The sequence below is a fragment of the Zeus faber genome (genome assembly GCF_960531495.2).
Source record: "Zeus faber genome assembly, chromosome: 20".
Lineage (NCBI taxonomy): Eukaryota > Metazoa > Chordata > Actinopteri > Zeiformes > Zeidae > Zeus > Zeus faber.
Window position 1 is genome coordinate 5,289,657 of NC_137207.1, and position 21,797 is coordinate 5,311,453.

The window sequence follows — 21,797 nt, forward strand, 5'->3', positions numbered from 1 at the left end:
GGCCCATACACATACAGTGGAGGAAATAATTGTTTGATCCCTCAGTGATTTTGTAAGTTTTCCCACTGACAAAGAAATGAACGGTCTATAATTTTAGTGGTAATTTTTGGTAGGTTTATTATAACAGTGAGAGACAGAATATCAAAGAGAAAATCCAGAAAATTACATTAAAAAAATATATAAATTATTTTGCATTTCATTGAGTGAAATAAGTATTTGATCCCCTACCAACCATAAGGTGTTCTGGCTCCCACAGATTAGTCCTCTCGCTTTAAGAAAGTACTCCTATTCTCAACTTGTTACCTGTATAAAAGACATCTGTCTCAACTGGTTACCTGTATAAAAGACACCTGTCTCAACTTGTTAACTGTATAAAAGACACCTGTCTCAACTTGCTACTGTATAAAAGACACCTGTCCACAGAGTCAATCAATCAGACTCCAACCTCTCCATCATGGGCAGGACCAAAGAGCTGTCTAAGGACATCAGGGACAAGATTGTAGACCTGCACAAGGCCGGAATGGGCTACAAGACCATTGTCAAGAAGCTGGGTGAGAAGGAGACAACCGTTGGCGTGATTATTCGAAAATGGAAGAAACACAAAATGACCGTCAATCTCCCTCGATCTGGGGCTCCACGTAAGATCTCACCTCGTGGGGTATCAATGAGAAATGAGAGGGGTGAGCAAGGTGAGGGATCAGCCCAGAACTACATAGGGGGAGCTTGTTAATGATCTCAAGGCAGCTGGGACCACAGTCACCAAGAAAACCATTGGTAACACACTACGCCGTAATGGATTAAAATCCTGCAGCGCCCGTAAGGTCTCCCTGCTCAAGAAGGGACATGTACAGGCCAGTCTGAAGTTTGCCAATGAACACCTGAATGATTCAGAGAATGCTTGGGAGAAGGTGATGTGGTCAGATGGGACCAAAATCGAGCTCTTTGGTTTCAATGCGACTCGCCGTGTTTGGAGGAAGAGGAATTCTGACTATGACCCCAAGAACACCACCCCCACCGTCAAGCATGGAGGTGGAAGCATTAGGATTTGGGGGTGTTTCTCTGCTAAGGGGACAGGTCGACTTCACCGCATCGAGGGGAAGATGGATGTGGCCATGTAGCGTGAAATCCTGGGTGACAACCTCCTTCTCTCAGCCAGGACACTAAAAATGGTGGATGGGTCTTCCAGCACGACAATGACCCAAAACATACAGCCAAGGCAACAAAGGAGTGGCTCAAGAAGGAGCACATTAAGGTCATGCAGTGGCCTGGCCAGTCTCAGGGCCTTAATCCTATAGAAAATCTGTGGAGGGAGCTGAAGCTTCGAGTTGTCAAGCGACAGCTTCGAAACCTTAAAGATGTGGAGAGGATCTGCAAAGAGGAGTGGTCCAACTTTCCTCCTGAGATGTGTGCAAACCTAGAAAAAAACCACAAGAAACGTCTGACCTCTGTACTTGCCAACAAGGGTTTCTCCACCAAGTACTAAGTCATGTTTTGATAGGGGATCTAATACTTATTTCACTTAAAGAAATGCTAAATAATTTATATATTTTATTTAATGTGATTTTCTGGATTTTGTCTTTGATATTCTATATCTCACTGTTATAATAAACCTACCAAAAATTACCACTAAAATTATAGAGCCTTCATTTCTTTGTCAGCAGGCAAACTTAAAAACTCAGGGATCAAATAATTATTTCCCCTACTGTAAGTGGAATTTGACTCCAGTTTTCAATGACTCCTCGCACTTACAGAACAACAGTAAATAATGTAAAAGAAAAAAAAGAAAGGAAAAAGATATTTACAAAAAAATATGTACATAAAAAATACAAATAAATAAATATATAAAAACATACAAATGAAAATATTATAAAGTGGTTGAATATAAATAATTATTGAATAAATACAGTGGTTGAATGAATAACATACAGGTTTGGACGGGCACAGGCATTGGAAGATAGGGGACACAGTTAACTTATTATGGAAATAGAAGTTCATAATGGAAATGGCGTGTGGGAAGAAGCTGTTGCGGTGTTAAATAGTTGTTGAAAAAAGTGACATTTTAAAATTAAACATTTTGAGTGAGAAAGGCAATCGGTGTATTCTCTACGTCGCAGACCAACGGGTTCCAAACTGCGTTTGAGTACAGTGCCAAGAGGAAGCAAGTGTTCCACATCACCACTGGAAGCCAGGAGTTTGAGTTAAGATGCAGGCCAACGTGGCTCCTTACAGTCTTACTGTACAAACACTTTATGCCTTGAATTCCATCTGAAATTATTACCCACCCCCAATGTCTGCAGCAAACTCATGGGTGGAGGTATTGAGAGCATGGCTATCACGGAGGCGTTTGGAGGTGAGTGCCTACTGTTACCATTGACTTGTTTCTGTTCTGCGGCTGTTTATACTCATTGTTTTAGATTACAATATGTCATTTTCATAAACCCTCATTGGAAAATGAGGTTCCTGCAGATGCCAGGAATAGATTACAATACCTGAGTTGCAATTATATGATTTAACAATGATATCAAACCTGTTAAATAACATATCACCTATTGTATGTTAAATGGATGGATTAAATATTGTACTGTGTATATCCTGTTGATACTGAACCTAATTCACAGAATAGATAGAAGCTGAGCAAATACCATTTGTCTTACAGAGTTCCGTACGGGGAAAACCCAGCTTTCTCATACATTTTGTGGTGAGTGACTGAGAGGGCACACTTCTTCATTTCACTCAGCTCCATGACGCCTGATTAATGACGTGGCAAACGCCCTTCGCTGTCCAGTCACAGCTCAGCTCCCCGGGGAGGGTAGTTACGCCGGAGGAAAAGTCATCTTCATCGACACTGAACACACCTTGTATCCTTGCGTTGCTCACTCCTGGGTTTTGGAACAGCCCACCCCAGTGGGATATCCTTATTGATCTGTTCACCTGGTGTTGTCTTTGACTTGTGTTACCGTATCTTCAGTCGCCCCGACAGGCTTAAGGACATTGCTGACAGGTTTAACGTGGATCACGATGCTGTCCTGGACAACGTGCTTTATGCCCGCGCCTATACCAGTAGGATAGTGTTTTCTGCAGATATAGATTAATACCAATACTAATTTTTCAGCTGGTTGTTCTAAAACAGTAACTTTCAACTGGGGGAGTTGTGAGGAAATAGAAGTTACTCTCTCTATACTTTTTCAATAATTCATTTAAATCTAGTCTCTTCAATGGATGTGCTTCTGTGTGGCTATTGCGTCATGTTTCTGCTCTGCTCCTAGGTGAACATCAGATGGAGCTGTTGGACTTTGTGGCGGCCAAATTCCATGAGGAAGGAGGAGTCTTTAAACTATTGGTACATGAAAGAGTTGTTTTTTTTCTTCTATTTCCTCATTTATTTTAAGGACAGGCGTTATTAACAATGAGCTCACGTGGAGAACAATGAAGACCTTCTTTGTTGCCAGATCATCGACTCCATCATGGCTCTGTTCAGAGTGGACTTTTCTGGTCGGGGAGAGCTGGCCGAGCGGCAGCAGAAGCTGGCCCAGATGCTCTCCAGGCTGCAGAAGATCTCCGAAGGTCTCAGCCGGGGCCCAAATAATTTCATGCATCAACGTTCAAACAAGCCTAGTTGCTGTCCTTCATAATCTGTCATCTGACGTGAGAAAATAATTGACACTGTACAGGTGTGTCACCTGCGCAGACATATCGACAGGGCTGATTTAAAAAAATAAAATCAATAAAAATAATAATAATAATCTTCCCTTTTGGGTTCATGACGCAGCAGGATGAGGTGGTTACTCAGCAATGCTTTGTTTGACTTACAGGTGTAGTCAAATTAACTCGAACCCTGTACCAAAACATGCATGACTATACGGTATTCCTTAAAAACCTAGCTCTCTTCCATGAAAATGGAACCAATTCAGAATAAAAATATGTATCATTTTATGCTTATTCTCCTTGAAAATTGTGATTGTGTTTTCACCAGAGTACAACGTTGCAGTGTTTGTCACCAATCAGATGACATCTGATCCAGGTGCAGGAATGACGTAAGACATGCAGAATATTCCTTGACATCTGGGTTATTGCTCTGAATTGTATTTTGTCAGTTGACACTTTCGATCCAATGTGATATGAAGCTCCGATCGTGTTCCTGTTCCTCCCTCAGGTTTCAGGCCGACCCCAAGAAGCCGATTGGAGGACACATCTTGGCCCATGCCTCCACCACTCGGATAAGCTTGAGGAAAGGACGCGGAGAAATGAGGATTGCCAAGATATTTGACAGGTGCCGAAGGACTTTGATCAGTGATGCATTCCAGATGCTGAAGATTGTGAAAATGTGCCTATTAGACAGTTGTTTCAGAGACTCAACACTAGACATCTTCTCTGTTTCCTACCCAACTTATTACCTCCTTCTGTCGTTATGTCTTGTAGTCCAGATATGCCGGAGAATGAGGCCACTTTTGCCATTACTGCTGGCGGAGTTAATGATGCCAAGGAATGAGGGCACAAAGAAGACAAGACAATATTCAATTTTTGAGACTGGTGTCTGTTGCCAATATGTAAGTTATTTTATATGTGGGACGATGATATTTTAAATTGTATGTATTTATTCCAATTCATGTTTACACCGTTGGTTCGTTTGTGGGACGCTGCAAATAAAAAAAAAACAATTATACAAGACGTGGATTGATTTGTCACTTAATACAGTGATGACAGGGCCATAACTGTTCACCCGACCTGCAGAACGAGGGAGGGGAGAAGAGCGAGGGCGCGGTGGTGAGAACCGGTTTCACGAGTGGAAGTCGCGCGCCCTCTAACGGCCACTTCAGGGAGCACGGGGACTGGACCACCACCTCGGTTACCAGACCCATATGCTACCCAGAAATAAGGCTCAAGCAAAGCGATGGTAACTCCACTAAACCCGCTCCAGAGAGTCTAAAGACACCGCCTGTCAGCCGTCTTCTTGCGAGGGAACCCGACGTCTAACTGCCTCTCCCGGTGCAACAAAGCCTGTCAGAGCCTCTCGGCAGTAGCAGCGATGGAGCAGAGGGACACAGCCCCGGATTCGTGGGAACTTGAGGACGAGGACGCCGAGGCCCCGGCCGCCGAGCTCGGTCTGCCGGCTGCGTTTGCCGCGCTCAACGTCAACGCGAAACCGTTCGTCCCGAACGTCAACGCTCCGGTGTTCGTGCCGAGCTTCCTGCTGAGCGGCGCCGATGTTGCCCCGGACGGTAGGTTCCGGACTCAGCTGCTGAGACAGCTGGAAGTTAGCTCAACTCGCTAGCCGGCTAATCCGGCTAGCCTCCTATCTGCAACTAAAGCAGTTCACACGGTAGTCAACAAGTCGGGTGGATGTAGCATGCTTAGCATAGCGCCGGCTAACCCAAAAACTAGCTACATTTGTTTGGTCCATTGGTGAGTAAAATGAATGCTGTGCTTCACGTAATAATTAGCAAAAGTTTGAAACGGTGCTTTCCCCCCTTTTAAGGTGCGTTTGACCCTGTGGCAAGCATGGAGGTGGCGGAGCCAGTCGGTATGCGTCCACTCGTCCTGTCACACCGCTCACACACAGCTCTGCTGGCCAGGGTGGTGCTGATCCCATCTGTTAGTGAGGAATCAAACCATTTTCCAGGCAATTTCTAAATCCTGCAGCTGTTTACATCAACTACACTAGACATTATATCATACATTAACGAGACACTTCATCATCAGCCTCCTTCATCAGTACATCAGGCTTTTTTTTTTTTTTTTTTTAAATCCACAGGGATGTGGTCTCAGGCCTCTCTGGAAGTAACCTGGCCATATTTGGAGCGCAGGCATCAACGAAGCCATGTGCATGTTATAGGCCTGTGGTATGATGCAACCGCCCTTGCCCCCCCCCCCCCCCCCCCTCAAATAGGCACTCCTATTGGCACACACAGTGACCGATAGATACTGTGTCAGGCGTTGCATGTCCTGGTGCAGCGTCGGCCGGGACATGTGTTAACGAACGCGTGGGATGCAGCGTGGAGCCGTGTCACTCCGTGCGCCGGTGTCGGGTGTTAACACTTTGGCCCCGATCAGACGCCTGCACCTTTCACTCAGGTTACCACTGATTTTCAGAGAGAGAGAGAGAGAGAGAAATATATGTTGGACAAGTAGGGCCAACAAGGACCCTGTTGCGGGTTCGTGTTCGACACCTGTTCCAAAACGCCTGATCCCTATGCATGTTGACTGGCTGGACGCTCGGCTGCTCCTGGAACAGTTACACCACGGCCTTTCTGACCCTTCTGGTTTTCTGTCCACCGCATTTAAGATGGTGGGGGCAGGGATCAGGTGTGTTCTGTCCCCTTTAGGAGAATCGGCAAAAAATCGACTCTCGCCAAACGCAGACAATGTCAAGCAGCGCTGGCACAACTATGTATAGATAGTAGTATAGAATAGTATATGGACTCTTGGCTGTAGTAGTTGCAGTTATCTTGATGAATCGAATTAAACTGCACATTTAAGTACGTGGGTACATGCACGTTGTTGTTGTTGTTGTTGAATTGTCATTAGTCTAGCTTCTACCAGTCTGATTATCAATGACAGAAGGCTGAGCTGAGAGCCAGCTTTGTACACGACGGCTGGACTGTCATTTCAGTTGGGAGAAATTAGCGAGGCCAGCCAGTGTGTTGCCATGGAGGGAGGTGTTGCCAACCAGGCTTTACAACAAACTGACACCAATTGTTAAAAAAAAAAAGCGAATTAATAGGAACATGTTTATCCTCACACTGATATATACACAGACCTGCCAACCTGCACGCATCTTGTGTACCAAACACGCAATTCTTGGTCAAAATACTCAGGTACGAAATGCCAGCTGAAACTATCTCTCTATATATATATATATATATATATATATATATACACACACACACACACACACACACACACACACACACACACACACACACACACTACTCACAAAAAGTTAGGGATATTCGGCTTTCGGGTGAAATTTCAGGATGAACCTAAAATGCACTATAATCTTTACAGGTGAACTTAATTTGACCTTCTCTAAACTTTTGAATGCACATGTCCAACTGTTTAATGTTTCAGTACTTTTTGCACAACTTGCTGTTCTCTAACAAGGAGCTGAACGGTCCATGAATCGACCAATACATTTCCTGGTTCAATTAGAATTGGTATTTAAACAGTCCTCTTCATCATGCTGTTCACATTTTGACATCATGAGACCAAGACGACACCTAACAACTGATCAACAGTACCTCACCATTGTGAGGCTTCAAACAGGATGTTCTCAGAGGGAAGTGGCCACTGAGCTTAGAGTGTCACAGAGTGTCATCAGCAGGTTCCAACAGAGATACAGAGACTGGAAGAGTCACAGAAAGGCATAGAAGTGGACGTCCTTTGGCCACATCCCACACTGATGACCGCTTCATTGTGAACAGTGCCCTGCGGAACCGGATGATGAATGCCACTCACCTCCAGGCACATTTAAGGGAGATGAGAGGTACCCAAGTGTCTGACAGACCATTCAAAACCGTTTATATTGGCGTGGTCTACTTGCTAGATGACCTGCAAGGGTACCTGACCACACCACCAGGCACAGGCATCATCGTCTTGCATGGGCTGGGGAGCATTTACCCTGGACGAGGGACCAGTGGCCTCAGTGCTGTTCTCTGATGAAAGTTGATTCATGTTGAGCAGAAATGATGGCCACCAACGATGTTGGAGACGTCAAGGAGAGCGCTATGCATCAGCCACTTTTGTCACCAGTCGAGCCTTTGGTGGTGGTGGTGTTACAGTGTGGGCAGGTGTGTCTAGTCAATACAGAACTGCCCTACACTTTGTGAATGGTACAGTGACAAGCCCATACTACCTGAATAACATCATTAATCCAGTCATTGTGCCCCTGCATGAACAACACAGGTCTAATTTCATCTTCATGGACGACAATGCTCCAGCTCATGGAGGTGGCATCATTAGGGAACGGCTGCTGGAGACTGGGGTACCTCAAATGGAGTGGCCTGCACTTTCTCCAGACCTGAATCCCATAGAAAACCTATGGGATCAGCTGAGTCGCCGTGTAGAGGCTCGTAACTCTGTACCCCAGAACCTCAATGACCTGAGGGCCCCCTTCAAGAAGAGTGGGGGGCCAGGCCTCAGCAGACAATAAGTCGACTTGTGAACAGCATGAGACGTCGTTGTCAAGCTGTAATTGATGCTCAATTGGCTTTTGTTTCAATAAATTGTTTGAGATGAGGAAATCACCATTACATGCTTCTACTTAAATGCCCTACTTTCATGATATAATATCACTGTAGCGTGAACTTTTTACATTTTCCATAAATTTCACCCGAAAGCCAAATATCCCTAACTTTTTGTGAGTAGTGTGTATATGAATAGTAATTTAATTATGGAAAACAAGAAATCAAACAATACAAATCAATAGCGTACATTTGTTGGGTATTTAAACTACATCCCTCTGATTGGACCAGATGCTACGACCTGTGGTTCTGTAAGCCCTCCCTCTCCTCTCACTCAGCATTCACTGATACGCAGCGCACCAAGCAGTACTTTATTATCCACCGAGGTGTAACGCTGCATTGCTGAGGTAAAATGGGAAGTGAGGGTGTAATAATCCCAAAAATGTAATGTTAACATATAAAGCGTTGGTAATAGAGATGCACCGATTGATCGGCCGGTTTTCAGCTTGATCGGCCATGACCGGTGACCGGCCGATCAGATGTATTTTCAGATTCTGTGCCGGTCAAATGTCAACGCCCAATTTGGTGCTCGTACTCATAAAGATGCGCCGATACTCAAACCCCATACGAACGTAATGTAACGTAGTTGACGCTCAAAAAAGAGAGAGAAAGAAAGAAAGAAAAAGTTGGCTGTTTGGAGGTACTTCAAGGTAAATGAAGATTGGATAAATATTTTATCACCTGAAAACATTCTAAATAGTGCAGACTGCGTTTCCATCTCTGTCTGCTCTGGTTGTTCATAGTAGGGGTGGGCGGATCTATACCAAAAGTATCGATATTACGTGTCGTTTTGAAGATCAATTCTAGCGTCAATAGGATCAATACCAAAAGGGATCACTCTGTCTCCAAAATAAGTCAAATTGCTATTCTTTTTTAATTCTACGTATATATTTCCTCACTTGCGGCGGCTTGACTATTGCATGACTAATAACAAATAACATTTTTGAACAGACCAGAAATATTTCTTGTTTCATATTATATCATACAAATTAACCTGAAATATGTCTGTATAGAGTTGTGTTATTTCTTGTTAACCATACTATTTCATTAGTAGTGTGTTGTTTTTGTTATACGACTAGGGTAGATAATCTTTAGCCATCAATATGACATGACATTACATTACAATATTTAAGGTTCTTATACCAAACATAATGTAAAAATATGGTATTTTGGAAATTATAATGTTTAGTATTGTTACATTGAATAATGTAAGTGATATATGTGTAGACATACCAATCATAGGTCAAAACATTGCAAAAATTGGCTGAAATATAAAAGCCAGAAATGGTACTGAATGAGGAGCCTTGGTGACAGTCCCATATTCTATCTTATTGGAACTAAGTGGCTGTTCCATGTTCTATTATTGTTCCATAGTGAATAATGAACAATAATAAACAGTGTCAAAATCAGCAATCTCACTATTGTGGTAACTGGAAATTGCAGTGTAGTCTGTATGTGCAGCTGTCCTGTCACTTGTGTGATCAGATCACGTGACGTATTTGTCAGTAATGTGCAGCAGATATACCAAATTAGCTCGGCTACAGTGTGAATAACTGATGGAGTCAATTAGCTGCTTTAACTCAAACGACATGGTGATTCCCTGTTACCCCATTTTCCCAAGATTGGCAGGGGTGTGCAGGCCGCCAACCACAGCGCTGGTTTTGTTTTAGTTTATTAAACACACCTTTACACATTATAAAGTACACAAAGCTAATTTAACATCAAGCGGTGGAAATACTATATAATTTTTTGCGGATATTTGATTAACCCTCATAAACCCATAATATAGTGCAATAACACTGGTATTACACGCTAGTACACCATTTTATACCCTCTATACCCATAACAAAAATGTATCCTGTGCATAGTACGGCATTTAGTATGTTTTGGATATTTTATTTTTATATATCCGACTATTTCTGTTTTGTATTTATATGTATTTTTACCTCACTTTTTATTTTATCATTATTTTTATTCTCCCTTTTTCAGACTGTTAAGCTTTTTTAGTGCTCATCATCTGTAGGCCAACGTGCCAAATCTCACCATAACAAATTCCAAGGTTATGTAAATGAACTCGGCGGAATAAACCGATTCTGATTCTGAACCCTAGCCCCAACGACTAAGCTGCAACTTTTAAACGACTCCCGTTGTATTCCCAACTGGCCTGTCAAGTAGTCCCAAATGTTGTAAGTCAGTAATCGAGCGCCTCTTGCCGGATCGTTTCAGCTCCGGTGGAGAACGGAGGCACAGAGAGCGACATGGCCACGGAAGAGGAGACATGGGAGCAGAAAGAGGAGCCAGGAGGAGGTGGAGACGGGGACAGAGGGGAGGGGAAGGAGGTGGAGGAGGGGGAGGGGCCGGCCCGGGGCCAAGGACACCTATGTGAGGAGGAGGCCCAGAGGCGGCAGGAAGACGAGATGATGATGGAGGAGGAGGACGAGGAGATGCCCCTGCCCAAAGTGGTCCCCGCCCAGCCGGACGCCCCCAAGAAGGAGCACGTCAACGTGGTGTTCATCGGCCATGTCGGTGCGTTGCTCTATGATCCCTCCTATCTCGTTTGGTTGAACAATATGCGATGTCTGCTCTCGCCCTGTGTGCTGTCGTTTCTGTGTTCTCACGGCGGCACTAGTGCATCCTTGCCATTTTGATCTTCCAAAACAAAAGCTGATTCCTGTAATTGATCTTTTTAAGTGGAATTAAAAAATTTTTAACGCCACAGTGGTTGACGAATGCTGGTGTAGAGCCTGACCTTGGGCGTTCCATTAAGGGTGGGTGGGGGGTTTTTAGCTGGTTTGAGCCCAGAGTTATCTAAAATTTTTGCTTCAGTTCAGGGTCGTGCAAAGTATTGATGAAACAGACCAGGTTTTTCTTTGACACGAGTCATGTGACCATAAATCAAGTTTCCTCTTGTCTTCCAGACGCTGGCAAGTCGACGATTGGGGGCCAGATCATGTAAGTAATGAGTTCTACATGTCCTTGGCTTTTAAAAGTCACATAGCCCGTCGAGATCAATGGCGATACGATCATTTCTTTGCTCTTCTCCTCCGTCCCGTTCTGGGCGCATTCAATTCCTGTTTTTTTTTTTTTTTTTCTCTCCTAGGTACTTGACTGGAATGGTGGAGAAAAGAACCCTGGAGAAGTATGAAAGGGAAGCAAAGGAGAAGAACAGAGAGACGTGGTGAGGGACTCTTCTCTCCCTCTCTGGAGGATTTCTTTGGTGGCGTATCTTTTGCTTTCTTGATTCATTACTCAAGGATTCATGTTTGGATGTTTATTTCTATTTTTTATATATATATATATATATATATATATATATATATATATATATATATATATATATATATATATATATATATATATATATATATTATTTATTTATTTTTTTTTTATTTTTTTTTTAATTTGTCAAAGAGTAACTTGTATAGAATCGACTGCTCTGCTCAGAAGCTGAAGTTTGTTCTGTTTTTTTTTCCTTCCTGACGTATTTACAAGATGTTCAGCCAAGTGGATATCTGGCTGTTTTAAGGCTGTTTATCGAGCGTGGGTCTCACAAAAGAGGAAGAGAATACGTTTGGCAACATGTTATAATGCTTAATTGCATGAAAAAAATCCTTCTATATAACGTATGTTTACGTGGATGAATAGGTGAAATGCTATCAGATACAAGTTGGGCTCTGTTACGAAAAATTTCAATACACTTAATTGACTTAATTGTAACTCGTTCACTCTTCGCCACACACATTTTAAGCCACCGCTGACCATTACCCTGATGATGGCGCACATTTTTAGATTTTGGGTTTTTGCAGAGTTCTACCGATATGTTGAGGAACCTTCTTTAAAATAATCTCCCGGTTGCGAAGACGGCTGCATTAACACATTGCCTTTGTGTCAAAGGTGCTTAAGTGATGGCGCTTCAGATACAAACTACGGCCAAATTAAGTAGCTTTCACCAAAGTACCCGTTACGCCCCAAGGTACCTGTCCTGGGCTCTGGACACCAACCAGGAGGAGCGCGACAAGGGCAAGACGGTGGAGGTGGGCCGGGCGTACTTTGAGACGGAGAAGAAACACTTCACCATCCTGGACGCGCCCGGACACAAGAGCTTCGTCCCCAACATGATCGGCGGGGCGTCCCAAGCCGACCTGGCTGTCCTGGTTAGACACTTAAGTTTATGAGCAAAACGATTGTATGCAAATGCGCCACTGTCCCTTTTTGGTCGGACATACCTGTGAATATCAAGGGTTCTTGTGATAAATCCTTAGAAAATTGCAATATGGCTTGAAAGTGATACAAGTGACACAAGCCAATATTTATTGGTTAACAGCAACTCAATTACGCATTAAAACTACACAGACTGTTCATATTACATATTACTCTGTGTAACATTTTGTGCTCCAGGGTTGAGTCGTCACAATTATTACTTATGACTAATTTACTAATTATTACCTACTTACTAATTTGCCTTATCGTAATCATTTTGTAAAATCTTTATATTCTGCAGTCGTATTTCCTTCCAAATTAAAGGCAAATTTTAATCCTATGTTGAGTCAGTTGAGTTGAGGGGAAAAATTAATATGAAAATACTTTGTTTTGCTGGATGTCCATGAAAATGAGAAAATAGTGCTTTAAAAAGTACTTGGAGGTCCTTGAAATTCATTTTGTAATTTGAGAATGAACCCTGATCTGAATTATTGTCTTCCGATATTTCATGCCAATCAATGTCCGTCTCACAAGGTGAAAGTGTATTATTACACCTTCATAGGCTTATCTTGTGAGGGTAACGATGGTTAATCGTAACTTGTCTATAACAATGAATCCTCAATTTAAATTCAACTACTACTCCGGGGCTGTCGTTGTAATTGGTGTAATCGATAACTAAGCCAGAGGCGGTCTGTTCTTGTTTTTATTTCTATTTTTTTTTTAACCACCAATCAGGTGATTTCGGCCAGGAAGGGGGAGTTTGAGACGGGCTTCGAGAAGGGTGGGCAGACGCGGGAGCACGCCATGCTGGCTAAAACGGCAGGGGTCAAACACCTCATCGTCCTGGTCAACAAGATGGACGACCCCACCGTCCACTGGAGCCTGGACAGGTGAGCGCGTCAGAGCACGCCCAACATTTCAATTCATTTATTTTATTAATTTAATTATTACTATTATTTTAAAAATGACAAATGATTTTATTTGTTTTCTTTCGTCATTTTTGCAGATTATTATTCATTGTATTTATTTAATTATTACTTTGATTAAAAATGGGATAGACATATTTTATATAAAAAATATATTCTTTCTTCCATTCTTTCTTTTGTTTGTTCCTTCATTCTTTCTACATTGTTGATTATTTTTTTATTATTTATTTTATTATTACTATTGTTAAAAAATGGGATGGAAATATTTTATATAAATATAAGAATTATATTTTAGATCTTTCTTTCTTTACTTCGTTATTGACTGCACAGGCTAATACCTAATATTTGCCCCTATATTAACAAATATGTCGATATCACTAAGGACATTTAAATGTGTTGAATTTAAAAATTTTGGAGACATTTAAATTATTTCTCTCAGTAATTATTATTAAATGAACTGATGTTTTAACTTTCTCTGTATAACAAACACAAGACAACCGCCCCCACTTCACACCGACTAACCGGTTAAAGTTGAACTATTACGCTAGTTTTTACACAGGTTAATATAAGTCTCTGAGGTCCCCAAAACATGCTTTTGAAGTTTTGTGCTGAAATTACCGCACCGATTATGCATTCGAACCATTGTGATATGCCTCTAAACCATTGTGTTCCAAAACAGGCTGTTTCTGTGTGTGTAGCTTTAATTGCAAATGAACAGCCAAGCCCCAAGTTCTGAGCCAATGGGGTTTGTAAACGTTCACTTATTTCACCTTATCAGTCCACTTAAATCTGTTTCTGAACAAATTTGAGGAGAGAAATAAGCAATCCAGTTGCTGAATTGTTACTATTATTAGATCTACAAGTCCTAATTGGAAAGTTAATTCCAACTTTGGTTGCTGTGCTCCAGACTTGTGGGAGACACTGCACTGCAGCGAAGCGGGACTTTCGGAACCGGGGATTTTGTTTCATGTATTGCAGGAAAATAAAATAGATGAATACATATACAATAAAAAACACAATTTTTATTGGTTTTGTATGGAGAAACACACAGCGTATCCGAGAGAGCAGATTACCATATAAAAAAATCCGGCACGAGCTGACGTCAAGAGAAAACCCTACCGCTCTGAACCGAGCATTCAGAGTGGTAGGAAGCCTCAGAGTTTTGTTCACAGCCATTACTTTGTGATTAGTTTACCTTATTATTTGAAACCTTGTCCACGTCTAATATGAACATCCAGCATATATAAAGTTGTCATATTATATATATATATATATATATATATATACACATACATATACATACATACATACATACATACATACATACACACACACACACACACACACACACACACACACACACACACACACACACACACACACACACACACACACACACACACGTGTTTATATACGTATATGACAGAAAATAAGGAAAAGCACAATAGGTCCCCTTCAACCTCCAATCTCCATCCACCAGGTATGAGGAGTGCAAGGAGAAGCTGGTGCCATTCCTGAAAAAGGTAGGTTTCAACCCCAAGAAGGACATCTACTTCATGCCGTGCTCCGGACTGACGGGGGCCAACCTCAAGGACCCCGTGGAAGAATGCCCCTGGTACACGTAAGTGAATCTCATCCTGCACTTATCATAAAGACACAACTACATTTTTTCAGCTTAGATTCTTAGCTTAAAGCAGCCTGTGTATTTGCTGCAGCCAAGCTGAAGGGGAATGGGTCTGTCTTTCATTTTGAGTTATTTCTGAGACTTATTTTTGTTCCGTAAATAACCGTAGCCCCTCCGCCTCCCCACCCCCACTTTGTTTTCCCGTGCAGGGGGCTGCCATTTATTCCCCACTTAGACAGTTTGCCAATCTTGAACAGGCCCAGCGATGGACCGGTCAGACTTCCCATCGTGGACAAGTACAAGGTGAGAATTGGATTCCTCCATTCTCCTCCATTAAATATAAATGAATACCATTTACATATTTTTCTGAAATTCGTCATACTTAATTCAAAATCTTAAGAAATTAGCCTCCCATTAACAGCCACAATAACCATAAGTACACAACCACAGATATTTTGGGGGACTTTATTATATCTCTTACATGATACAGGTGTTGAATTGCAGTATTTAACATTAATATATAACATCTCCCTGAACAAATCCCTCCAAGGATACATGCAAGGATGCTATATTACAGAAGTTGTTATTATAATGTTCCTGACACATAGACATGTCCGAGTGAACAAAAAACGACTTGGTACTTTTTGGAAAAACGCAATTTTTAAATGGTTTTTCACTTAATTAGCAAGCCAACAACAGGGGTGCTTGAAGTGGTTGAATTTCATCCTCAGAAATTGATTTAATGAAATAGGTGGAAAATAGCTCCTTTTGTGCTGAAGTGCTTGAAAGATCCTTGAAATATGAGATTAACATTATATTAATTTTTAATTCATAAAGATCCCATAAAAAATTGGAACATATTTGTTTTGCCTAAAGTCCTTGGAAAATGGAAAAGATGGTCTTTGCCAATTCAGATATGGAGATTTGGTCTTGAATGTCCTTCCAAGACTGTGCTCTCTCTCGTACCCCTTTCACATTGCACAAAAAAACATGAACATCTGGCTTTTGTCTTTAGTTGGAAAGGTTACAATCGGCATTCATTCCCGGGACAAATGACCCTGCGGTAGTCGCAGGCTCCAGCTCTGATTGGCAGTGATGGAAACATGACACCGGAGTAGACAGGCACATTTTTGCCCCTTTTTCCAGCACAATGCGACCCACTCTGAAGTTCCGGATGTAACATAAAACAAAATTATTTAGGGGGAAAAATTGCATGTGCCCAAAATTAGGCATAATAGGCAACACCGCCGCCAAAATATATTTCTGCAGCATTACCACACAAGCCAGTGCGCAGCTGTGCACCCGAAGAGGTCGGACGGACGGACAGACAGGCTGGCGCTCACATCCCCACTCAGCTCAGTCATTCCCCCTGTGTGTGGGTCTGGAGACTTACACACAGGTGCATATGAAAGAATATTAAAAAAATAATAATTAATATTTGTAAATATTAGAACAAAATATAGTTTTCCCAATCACACCAGAAACATGACCCTTGGACAAACCGCTCCTTTTTTGGCGTATTTGTGACGTCGAACGTGACACACCAGAAAAAAATGGCATACTCGTCTACTGGTAATGGGGAAAGGAGTCAATCGCCTATTTTTGGTGGGTTTACCCGCGTTTAAAAAAACCTGTATATAGGTGCTGATTTTTGTGGAAAAAGTGTATCATACACACACAAACACACTCGCAAAGTTTCTTGAGTGCGGCCATTTCCTCCCGGAGATGATTTAGCTTCTTGGCACTCGTCGCCGCTTGGCAAAGATGTCGATCGGGAAGGAGCCCCAGCGCGTGGGCGTCAACAGAGGCCTGCTTTCCTTCTTATTTTTTTTTTTCCCCCTCATCCCTTCTTTCACCTACACTCATTCACCTTCTCCCTCCTCCCTGCCTCTGCTCCCTGCTCTTCCATTACTCTCTCTATCTCCCACACTTTATCTTTAACTTGCTCTCTCCTGCCATGTTATATCACAACCTGTCTCCCCTGGCTGATGTATTGGAGCCTGCAAAAAAAGTTGTCTGAGGTTGTGTGTGTGTGTGTGTGTGTGTGTGTGTGTGCGTGTGCGTGTGCGCAGGATATGGGCACAGTCATCCTCGGGAAGCTGGAGTCAGGGTACATCAGTAAAGCCCAGCAGCTGGTGATGATGCCAAACAGGGTGAGAAATGGGGAGAGAGTAGCACCTCACAACGCGCCGTCTTTTTCAAAAAGAGCAAAATGGCTGCTTTTCACGCTAGTCACAGTATGATAAAGGTTCCGTTGTTTGTTTGTTTCTGACTTTTCTGGGGGGAGTAGGTTCCAGAGCAATTTGGCCATTTGGAACAGTGGAAGAACAGATGGGGTTGCTGTTAAATGAACGTCAAAGAAGCAGTGATAATTAGTTCGGGATAATTAATTGAAATTGGATAAACCTTAAAAATAATTAAGAAAATAAATCCAGCACAGGTTTTTCTCCTTTGTAAATGTTCTTACAGACATGTCATGTAAAATCGATTTTTCTCAGCAAACGGGAGTCACAAATACTGATAGTACAGTAACTATTTGGCGAAGGGCTTTTCTCCATGTTTATATATAATAAAGTGTTTATGTATAATAAAGACGACTCAACCAGTATGTGAACATATGAGCATTGAATTTCATGAAAATGCCCTTGCGTCTACTGAAAGGTCCTTGTAGACAGTTAAATAGTTCAGGATGTATTTGGCCTTTGACCTCTGACCTCGCAGCACACGGTTGAGGTCCTGAGCCTGCTGAGCGACGACGTGGAGACGGACGACGCCACCCCCGGAGAGAACCTGAAGCTGCGGCTCAAGGGCATCGAGGAGGAGGAGATCCTGCCCGGCTTCATCCTCTGCAACGCCGAAAACCTCTGCCATTCAGGGCGGACCTTCGACGCGCAGGTAACGACTGGCCACCAGGGGGCGGTGTGCTCTTGTGTACCCATTTCAGTGTGGCTAGAGAATGAATTTGTGAGAAAGGCGAGCAATATATACACTCACTTAGAAAGTTATTAGGAACACCTGTACACCTACTTATTCATGCAATTATCTAATCAGCCAATCCTGTGGCCTCAGTGCAGCTCATAAAATCATGCAGATCTGGGGCAGCAGCTTCAGGTAATGTTCACATCAACCATCAGAATGGGGAAAAAATGTGATCTCAGTGTTTCCGACCCTGGCATGATTGTTGGTGCCAGGCGGGCTGGTTTGAGTATTTCTGTAACTGCTGATCTCCTGGGATTTTCACGCACAACAGTCTCTAGAGTTTGCTCAGAATGGTGCGAAAAACATAGTAGTTCCTCCAAGTCAATACTTGTGCATCTGGCTGGTTTAGAAAACCCTTGCAACAGATTTGGGACCTGAAATGTATATTCCATATCCTGACCCGTCCGATCGCACTAATTTGAGGTCCTTATGCCGAGAAAAACCAACATATCCTGGTGCAACAGACCAGGATATGTTTAGGTAGTTCGATTAGACAGAGAAAGAGATGTTGTTGTGATTCTGATCTTAAATCGTTCCTCAAATCTACCGTAGTTTTCCTTTCTTCCAGATTGTCATCATTGAACACAAGTCCATCATATGCCCCGGTTACAATGCGGTCCTTCACATCCACACCTGCATCGAAGAAGTGCAAATCACCGTAAGTTATGAGTCCAGGAAAATTAACCCCTCACTCGTCGGTTGGGACCCAGGCTGGGTCAGCTATGATTTGATGCTACTTATTCCTGCAGGATGTTTACGTGTGACTGTGATATGCATTGGTTTGATACTACCGACAAGATGGGCTTTTTGTAAGTCATTTTGCACAGAAGTGTCTGCTAAATGACATGTCATATTTAAAGATATACGTCACAATATCGTTGTGTTTTTACAATAATGTAGTCATGATATAAGGACTTGCCATTGTTTCGTGGAAAACTATTACAACAAGACATTTTGTCCCTATAGGTGAGCGATGACATTTTCTTTTTCTCCACAAATTTAATCATTTCATCGACGACTCAAAATGAGTTGATCCAAGTGACAAACTTTTGCTTTTCACTCTGCTGTTAGATCCTATTCCACCTCCAGACCACCATACGTAAACATTTTAAGCTGTTGTGCTAACAGCCTTTGGCAGAAAGGTGATTGATGGATAACCAGGCTGGCACGCCCACACCGTTTTCTCTAAGCTCACCCCTCCTCTCTGCGAACCGAATGACTACTGTCATTTGACTACAAGTCTATTGAGCTTGCTCGCTATCTCTAAACTTCCGATTGAGTGGTCGCTAAAGTTCAATTTAGCATTTGATTCTCGGCACTATCTGGGCAGTTCTGTCCTTGCTTGTACTGATGGGTTGGAAAGCGATTTGTCATAAAGGTAGTATTGGCCCACGCCTCTCTCTCGTTGCAGGCCTTAATCTGTATGGTGGACAAGAAGACGGGGGAGAAAAGTAAAAGCCGGCCCCGCTTCGTGAAGCAGGACCAGGTGTGCATCGCCAGGCTGCGGGCTGCAGGAACCATCTGCCTTGAGACCTTCAAGGACTTCCCTCAAATGGGACGATTCACGCTGCGCGACGAAGGTGCGGACACGATGCCACGGATGACGTGGTTATTAGTGCCTGCACTTGTAAAATCGGCAACGCCTTCCTTTCTTATTCCTCACTATGTTTTAGATTTGAGATTTCTATTAATTTATTCATATTTTTAATTGTTGGTACAGTGGGTTTATTGAAACATTTTTCGGGTTCAGTCAATTGCCTTTTTTCCTAGTTTATTGCTAACTGTTAGTTTTATTACTTTTTTTTTTAGGTTATGTACATTTCTTTTGTTTATCATTAGGTTTATTGTATATTGCCAGATTTCATTGCTGATTTCTTATTGGTAGGCATATTTGATTGCTAATTAGGTCAGGTTATTTGATAGATGCTGAAAAGGTTTTTCTGTTTTTATAGTCTACATTATATTGATTTGTCATCATTAGGCTTATTGTATTTTTACCAAATGTTCTATTATTCATGCTTAGGTTTTATTTTTTATTCCTAGGTTTGTTTTATTGTTTATGGTTAGGTAATTGTATATGAAAAAAATGTTCCCTATATTCTAGTTAATTCTGGGTTAGTGTATATTGCCATTTATTCTAGATTTTTGTTGATTTCTGGGCTTGTTATTTCTAGGTTTACACCTGTTGTCTATCAGTAAGTTATTGGAAAAAACAATCTGATTCTTTGTATTGTATTGTACTGTACTGTGGTGTGGGGATGGGGTGGTTTGAGTTTGCATACCTGTTGCTCGTTGGTTGGTCTAACAAGCAACGGGTAAAACCCCCATCCCCACACACTCAGGAGAGAGGAGCCCTTGTCATGGCGCGTGTCTCATCTGCTCCTGGGCTAATTCCAACTGGCCCACTCTCTACAATAAACTGGTGTCTACAACCCTGTCTCCTGTTCAGGCGGTCCCTGAACACACCCCTTGGATGGCGTGTGGTAGGCGAAACTTCCACACTGGCACCTCAACGGGGACTCTCCGGCATGGGGAAGGGGCACAGAAGACGGGGTTGTAGACACCAGCTTATTGTAGAGAGTGAGCCAGTTGGAATTAGCCTGGAGCGGACATGTCATGACAAGGGTTCCTCTCCTGCGTGTGTGTGGGGATGGGGGTTTTGCCTGTTGCTGTCACCGACGAGCACCAGGTATGCAGCCGCTCTAATCCCAATCACCTAGATCCAGGACAGGTGTGGCTGCTCAAACCACACCATCCGCACACCACACGTACATGTCCCTGTCTTTTATCTTCAAATTTATCTTTAGCATTACTGTATGTTGCCAATTATTTCAGATGATCGCCAGGTTTATTCCATATTGCCATTTTCCTTTGCTATTTTTATTATTATTACTAATATTATTATGGTTTTCCCTTTTTTTTTTTGGTACGAGCTGCGGTGACACCGAAATGTATGTGTTTTCTATCTATGTCCCTTTGAAACCTGTCGTTCTCCCTTCCAGGTAAAACCATTGCTATCGGCAAAGTGCTAAAGCTGGTTCCGGAGAAGGACTAATTCCAAAAAGCACAGCGATATGCATGGAGACCTTCCGCAGGGTTTTCGTACCATCCGGAGAAACTCCGCCAGAGTCGACCCCCAACGAGCCCGTCTGTCTTTACACACCACTATGCTGGAAAAATGACGAGGATGATGAAGCAAGAAAGTCAAATGGAGAACATAACATAAAAAAAACAAAAAACCTTCAGAACGAATGAGACTGAATCAGTTTTTATGATAAACGATACGACTATGTTCAGTGTGTCAGCTTTCTCATATTGAGAGCTCAGCTATGCCGCTAATGTAGCTATACCCTCATCCCCACCCCCACCCCCACCTCCACCTACTCCTTTATTTCCTTTAGCTAACACTGCTGTCGACAGGCCATGCCATTTGTTTTGGAATGGAGACAACTGCAGCGTGATTTGGTTTGCAGAGCGGTTTCCTATTGTGTGAAAAGGGCAAGAAATAGCCTGTGAATATGATTTGCGAGGACCGCTTCGCCCCCTTTTTGAACGACGACGTTGGGGATTGGACGGGCGCTCGATGTGCGTGGAAGGGATCGCTGCTCCAAAACTCAACCTGGTCGCTGTCCACACATTTCTGGTGGCCCCGCTTGGATTTATATGGCGGATGTGGACCAGATCGACAGGGCAGCATACGACACACAGACACACCGCATCACACGATTTAAAATGTGAAAAGAATCTATTAAAAATTTGAGGAGAAACAACGGGGAAAACGTGTTCGCCTCGTGTTTAAACTCCGCCCGTCCCGCTGAGCCGTGGCTG

The 21,797-nt window shown here is 42.6% G+C and overlaps 2 protein-coding genes across 4 annotated transcripts in view; both read left to right on the forward strand.

Moving 5' to 3' along the window:
* The window catches only part of dmc1 (DNA meiotic recombinase 1), a gene marked incomplete at its 5' end in the record, with an annotated part of 6,457 nt that extends 1,949 nt beyond the window's left edge, over positions 1-4,508 (forward strand). For both annotated transcript variants that reach the window (XM_080021772.1, XM_080021773.1), the window contains 10 exons: positions 2,115-2,197; positions 2,298-2,350; positions 2,657-2,698; positions 2,786-2,858; positions 2,969-3,060; positions 3,267-3,340; positions 3,450-3,564; positions 3,974-4,034; positions 4,154-4,270; positions 4,420-4,508. In XM_080021772.1, the coding sequence (XP_079877898.1) occupies positions 2,115-2,197; positions 2,298-2,350; positions 2,657-2,698; positions 2,786-2,858; positions 2,969-3,060; positions 3,267-3,340; positions 3,450-3,564; positions 3,974-4,034; positions 4,154-4,270; positions 4,420-4,489 (780 nt within the window). In that variant the 3' untranslated portion in view covers positions 4,490-4,508. The remainder of the gene's footprint in view (positions 1-2,114; positions 2,198-2,297; positions 2,351-2,656; positions 2,699-2,785; positions 2,859-2,968; positions 3,061-3,266; positions 3,341-3,449; positions 3,565-3,973; positions 4,035-4,153; positions 4,271-4,419) is intronic.
* A 322-nt stretch (positions 4,509-4,830) lies between these two features.
* On the forward strand, positions 4,831-21,737 carry gspt1 (G1 to S phase transition 1). 2 transcript variants are annotated; one of them, XM_080021788.1, is made up of 14 exons: positions 4,831-5,219; positions 5,477-5,521; positions 10,467-10,766; positions 11,159-11,192; positions 11,341-11,418; positions 12,214-12,394; positions 13,176-13,330; positions 14,847-14,987; positions 15,200-15,293; positions 17,063-17,143; positions 17,712-17,885; positions 18,538-18,627; positions 19,381-19,549; positions 20,972-21,737. In XM_080021788.1, the coding sequence occupies exons 1-14, from the start codon at positions 5,027-5,029 to the stop codon at positions 21,022-21,024; spliced, it is 1,788 nt and encodes a 595-aa protein (XP_079877914.1). In that variant the 5' UTR covers positions 4,831-5,026; the 3' UTR covers positions 21,025-21,737. The 2 variants fall into 2 exon arrangements, with proteins under 2 accessions (XP_079877914.1, XP_079877915.1); XM_080021789.1 differs by lacking the exon at positions 5,477-5,521.
* Positions 21,738-21,797: the final 60 nt, after the last annotated feature.